General features: G+C 33.2%; 2 protein-coding genes across 6 annotated transcripts in view; both read right to left on the reverse strand.

Moving 5' to 3' along the window:
• Positions 1–844, reverse strand: part of LOC148917120 (DNA replication ATP-dependent helicase/nuclease JHS1-like) — an 11,785-nt gene extending 10,941 nt beyond the window's left edge. Inside the window, 1 exon segment of the mRNA XM_089052369.1 lies at positions 731–844. Coding sequence (XP_088908495.1) covers positions 731–844 — 114 coding nt within the window.
• A 2,264-nt stretch (positions 845–3,108) lies between these two features.
• Positions 3,109–5,537, reverse strand: LOC103331396 (uncharacterized). Of its 5 annotated transcripts, XR_016127481.1 has the most exons (3): positions 5,172–5,421; positions 3,976–4,020; positions 3,109–3,546 (listed from the first exon to the last, which is right to left on the reverse strand). XR_016127481.1 is itself a non-coding variant. In XM_089053607.1 (2 exons), the coding sequence occupies exons 1-2, from the start codon at positions 4,491–4,493 to the stop codon at positions 3,218–3,220; spliced, it is 375 nt and encodes a 124-aa protein (XP_088909733.1). In that variant the 5' UTR covers positions 4,494–4,920; the 3' UTR covers positions 3,109–3,217. The 5 variants fall into 5 exon arrangements, 1 of the variants encoding a protein (XP_088909733.1); XR_514074.3 differs by lacking the exon at positions 3,976–4,020 and having other exon boundaries at positions 5,172–5,537; XR_016127480.1 differs by lacking the exons at positions 3,976–4,020; positions 5,172–5,421 and adding an exon at positions 4,964–5,165.
• Positions 5,538–6,441: the final 904 nt, after the last annotated feature.

Raw genomic sequence — 6,441 nt, forward strand, 5'->3', positions numbered from 1 at the left:
AATATCATGAGTTTTCTTTCTTTTTAGTAAGTTTGTACGTTAGGTAAATTCTAAGCCCCCATTGAAATTCCTTTCATCAATTAAACATTATTATTTGTTTCTATAAGATAAATATATATATATATATATATATAAACTAAAACAGAAAATAAATTTTTCTAACAACAAAAAGCCAATTAACAAGGGCTAGTCATATAAGTGAAACTTTTTAAAACTCCCAAAATACATTAATTAAAGAATAGTTAACAGAAGGTTGAATAGAATTTACAATAGCCATATACTATATTTTTATATTAAAACCTAAACCTTCTTTTTCTTATTTTTTTAATTTAAAACAAACAAACAAATGACACATGTACATAATTTAGGCTCCGTTTGGGATTGCTTTTTTTAGCAAAAATGCTTCACTTGTAAAGGTCATGATTTTAGGTGTTAGTAAAAATAAAATATACGGTGTTTTAACCAGCGGTGGGCATGTGTGAACAAGCAGTATAGTTGCTTTTCAAATCTTTCAAAGCAGAATAGCAGTAAATGAATTTTTAATTCCCAAAATACTAATCATTCATTTTAAAATGCCTACCACCCACTTTACATCCAACTCCTGCGCCACATCACATTTCACTACCTCACAACCAGCCACCACCACCACTACTACACTCCTCCACCTACAAACTCCACCACCACACCACCACCACACAGCCACCACCACCCAACTCCACCTTCACCTCACTTCCACCACCTCCTTCAAGGCCTCCATCCCCACCACCTCCCACAACCAACACACCACCACCACCCGATACGCCACATCCACCACCATCTGTCCTACACCCTCACAAAGCGCCATCCCTACCACCACCACCTCCATCATCACTGCCACTACTATACATGATTAGTACATAACACTTTTAACATCATGTCTATTTTGAATCATTATTCAAGTTACAACAATTTTATATTAAAAAAACTTACAACGATTACAAATACGCTTTATACTAACAACACTTTAAATGTTATTTAAACAGAGCTGCATTCTTTCCCAATTAATTATTTTAAAGCACAGTGACCTTTTAAAGTAATGATAATATAAACTAGGCCTTACTCTATACAATCAACATCATAATGTTAATTTACATATACGTAATTCACAAAAAGCCAAAGAATTTACAGGAATTAATTTCTTGAATCAAACTATGTATTTACTCTATGCAATCAACAAACAAAACCACATACATATTTTGTATTAAAAACCACATACATATTTTCTTATTTTTTTAATTTAAAACAAACAAACAAACAAACCCACGTACATAATTTACTCTATGCAATCAACTTATCATAATGTTAATTTACATATACGTAATTCACAAAAAGCCAAAGAATTTACAGGAATTAATTTCTTAGATCAAACTTTAGCTGTAATTTAAAATTACTAACAACAAAAGTCAGTACAGCCACGTCTTGGATGACACACAAACCCACTTCACCACCCCATATAAAAACCCTAAAGCTATACTATAAGACAAAACCTTGTGAAGCCAAAGAATATATATATATATATATATGCAGAAGAAGCTGATTGAGGGCAGAGCATACAATATGACGATGGAGCAAATATCAGAGACAAAGGTGTTTGGCGTGTTTGCGTTGAACAAGCCACTTCAAGTTTGTGTATAGTCCATTCCTGATTGTGAAAAAGGTGCACATATCCTTTTTAGGCATACCCAATGTCTAAACCATCTATAGTTTTAGGTTATTCTTGTGGGAGGCACACCCTTCAAATGAATAGAACATGACTTTTATATTTGGGATCAGATGACTAACTTTTAAAGGCTAATTTGATAATCATTTCAGTTTTTAGTTTTTATTTTTTATTTTTTATTTTAAAAAAATTGAAAACATAAAACTTGTTTAAAAATTATTTGGTAATTGATTTCAGTTTTATGTGGAACTTGGGAATTGAATTTTTTGAAGATCAAATTGAGAATTTGAGATCATAGAATAAAAGTGGATGTTATAAATAGTTTGTAGTATTTTTCAGTGAATTTTTTAGAGTTAAGATGATTTTTTTTGGATTTTGAATTTAGAGGTCCCAAGGCTTAGACTTAGTCTACGACCATATGCATGAGTCAAGTGGCCGGGTCCAACTCAGGAGGTCCCAAATACGGAGCTTTGGTAGTTAGAGCGCAATGCATATGCGGTGATGTAAAATTAGTAAATGAGAAATGAGAGCAAAATAATAATAATAATAATAATTTCAAGTTTTTTTCCAAAAATAAAGTTTGATTTTGAAAACTAAATTTCACTTTTTTCAAACAATACCAAACATGTTTTCAATTTCCAAAAAATATAACTGAAAACTAAAAATGAAATAATTATCAGACAACTCCTTAACAACTAAACAAATGGGCCACTTAGACTTTCTCAAACCTACACAAATGGGCCTTGAACTGTAGCTAAATTTTAACACCTCTCACACACTTGGAAAAACAATATATCTTAGATGGAAAGTATTACACCTCTCACTAATCAAGTTGTAATTGTTCTTCCTTTCTTTTTCATTCAAGTGATTTCTTACACCATGTAGTACAAATAGCCAGAATTTTTTTGTTATAACTTTTTTAATTGTTTATTGTAGTGATTCTATTAACTTGGAATTTTTGCATAGAACAATTTTATACATGCCGTGCGTGTGATGGTCGTTATTGATCGGCAAAACTTGCGTGTGGAAATTATCCAGTTAATAAATTAAGATTCACCCATAAATGTTGAAATGATCCAGATAACAATCAGATTTAGCTAATCTTTTGCATCAATAATTTTTAGCAGACCTAAAAAGTGCGATTCTATAATATCTTTATATAGCATATGTGTAAATCTTTCGATGATTCATCTCGGATTATCAACAGATAATGTCTCTCATTACAGAATGACATATATAAGCTGGGGCTCATTGACTATAAATTCTTGATAGGCCCACTAACAATATATAGGATCCCCATAAATAGGACCCTTAACACAAGGCTCTGCTTAGAAGAGGCAATAGATTTCGGGTAAATTTTGAGATTTTAAGGGTTACTTTTAAAATAGGTTAGAAAGAAGCGAGACAGATAAAAAAGCAGACACAAATGCATTTCCATTCATTGTCCCAAGGAACTGTCAGGTTTATTTTACAGAATATGTAAAAGCTTCCACGGAATACAAGTCCATGCACACAGTATCACTTGATTATATCAATACAGGAAGCGCTTCCCAGCCTAGTCTTTAAGTTCTTCCATAGTTTAACAGGTAAGGATCCAACGTCGGGTGACTGGGTGTAGGAAATAGAGATCAGCTCAGACCTGAACTTATCTTCTCCATCAGAAACTATCGTTTTAACCAGAGCTTCACCATTCAGCTTTCCACCATTCAGCTTTCCAGATGAGAGATTTGAAGTGATAATCTTCTCTGGTTCAGGGTAAGAAATGGCGATAAGCGACTCACGAGTCACTTCTTCAGGAGCCCCGTTTCCAAGTCTGGCTTTATCCATAAAATGTCTGATCTCTTGGTCTGCATGCATCCAAACATATAATGTTAACTGGAACTAAGATAAAAATGGCTGACAAGGAAAGGAGATTATAAATAAGAATGCAGCTTCAATAAAAGACAGTGCACAAAAGTTCCAAATATCTCAATTAATAATGTCACAAAGTTGTTCATTTTACGATTGAAATGCACCCCTGTTCACCAGCCAAAATCAGGGGAAAGATCAACAAATTATGGGAGGGCTAATGGCCATGATGACTCAAGTACTTGTACTTTATGATCTTCTTGGGGTAAATCTGGGCTTCAATAAATCAAAGCTAATATACAGGCACAAAGTTACATGTTATCGCAAAACAACAAATTATCAACTATTGCAGCCATATAAGAAAATAGTATTGCACAAAAGTTTCAAACAGAAGAATTCAGAAATGCATCCTCAAAACCAAGAGTTACTGCTGAGCTCCATATTATTCAAACAGCAAAGGGTCCAACTGGCAACTACAAAAACAACAGGACATCATATAGAATCACATAAACAAACAGCAATAGAATACAATGGAAATCAACCTTGAAATATTTCTTTTATGACTACAGTAACTCCTGTATTAGGCTCAAGACATCATCGTAAGTTCGGTTGTTTATGTTTGCTAAAGGTCTGTTCTCAATTGTTTCTGGGGTTGCTCTCTAATAATGTAACTACTCTGAATAAAGAGAAACTAATAGCTAGAAGCAATGGTTCAGTCCTTGCACAAATTAAATATATTGTATTGCTGTGAAAACAGATAATAGTAAAAGGCTCAACACATTGTAAACCACAAGAAGCTAGTGAGAACTAAGCCCCAACAAGCTAGAGACAATCAAACATAGAGTCCCACCAAATTGTACTACAAGTAAACTAACATATCAGATAACACCACAAACCAACCATTGCTACCAACAGAAACATGTGATTTGATGTTTTCCGGCTTCATTCAGTCGCATCAACCAAAAAAAAGGGCATCCTACTAGGAGTTGAAACCCACTGCCAACTAGAATACACCCCATGACTGAGGCCCTACCACATGGTTTAAGCTATTAAACCTCAAGCTACAAGATATATGAACGAAAACAAAATCAAGGAAAAGTGATTGTACTGAGAAGACAGACGTAACTTGTTACATATAACATAGAACAAGAAGTAAAAATTTAAAATTCTTGGTACAACCAGCAACAAGAGGCGAAACTGTGCTTAGCACCATGTACAAAGAGGGCAAAACCCATCTCTCTCCAAATAATTTTGTATGTGTTTCAAGCTACATAAGTATATCTCCTTTCAATAATTCAATTAACCTCAAATCATCACTTCAAAGAAAACAACTTCTAGATTTGATCTTCAAGCATAACCATAAAAATTGAAGAAAAAGACTTCAAATTTTAACAATATGGAAAATTAGCCACCAACCCATCAAAGCGATGAGAAAAATATGCAAAACCCATGTCTTGTTTTCGAGAATGATCAAGAAACAGATTCAGTTCAAGGAAGAACCAGAGAAAAAGCAAAGAGGAATTCAAACTAAACAAGTTTTGAATATGGACATCGATTCAGAGAAAAAGAGGAAAGAGAAGCCCGAAGAAAACACTTGAGAGAGAGAGAGAGAGAGAGGACTTACCGAAAAGTCGGAGGTGCTTGAGGAAGAAAGGCGTTCGGTGAATGGAGGTAAGAAAGTTTGACCTTGCGTATGTATATGTCTCTACACTGTGTCTTTCTTTACTGAATTTACCTAAAAGAAGATGAGAAGGAGACGTTGCAAATTGGCTTTAGAGAGAGAGAGAGAGAGAGAGAGAAATGCCGCCTCTTTTTCTCCGTCTCCAATTCGATCTCTGCTTTGATTTGATTTTATTAAAAAGAAAAAAAAAATTGGTTTTTTATAGAGGAGCTCGTAGAACGTTCTCGAGGCGTTGAAAACGAAAAGAAGTTGGTCAAAGTAAAAAAAAAACCCCCCAAAAGAAGTGTTTTTTTGGTTTCAACTAAAATATGTTTTTACCCTGTTATAACTGAAAATGAAAATGAGTCTTTCGGTTTTCAGCACACGTTTTATGTGTGCTTTGATTGCAAAACAAAATTATAAATTCCAAATTTATTATTATTTTGCTTGAAAAAGGATTTTATTTCTGAACATGTCAAATTTCAGTCTGAAAAATTACCAACCAAATTCTATTCATGTCCTTGATGAACTAATGTGTATTTACTATCTACTTTAACCCAATAACGAGGATATTTTAGTAATTAGAACCACTCCTACTTTCGATTTATATGATTTAATAAAATAACTTAAATCTGAATGGAATCTAACTCTCCTCAATCCATATGATTTAGTTAACAACTTTAATAAAATCCGAAATTTAATTCTCCTCTATTCAATTCATCATATTCAATTCATTCTAATTCAATTAGGATTAGTAAACATGTCATAAATTATTGATTACCATATTAGATTATAGATAAATACAGCGTAGAGTGTAAATGGATAATCTCATATGAAAATTATCATCTTTTAAAATACTATTTTTCTCTCGATCATTTAAATGAATAGCTTAGAAACAATATAATATGGCTTCAGGATTATTAATTTCCTCTCTTTTTCTTTCCTTTCCTTTTATTTTTTATTTTTATTATTTTGGATTCAATTTTAATTAACTAAAACATCCCTGTTGAATTTTGTCCTTTTGTCTCAACTGGCTAGATGCTTCTTCTGTTGTGATAAGGTATCTTATTAATTTAATTATGTGGAGACCTCAAAGAGCAATGTCACGTAGCTCGCTCCAGCTGGAGACCTCAAAGAGCAATATTACCTAGCCAGCTCCAGCACAGTTAGTTCAATAATATTAATCCAAAAACTGGACTTGAGTTGGGTTTTAGCTGCACAGCACTTGGTGAAT

The sequence above is a fragment of the Prunus mume genome, linkage group LG5, assembly GCF_029339155.1.
Source record: "Prunus mume cultivar Tortuosa linkage group LG5, ASM2933915v1, whole genome shotgun sequence".
NCBI classification, from domain to species: Eukaryota; Viridiplantae; Streptophyta; class Magnoliopsida; order Rosales; family Rosaceae; genus Prunus; species Prunus mume.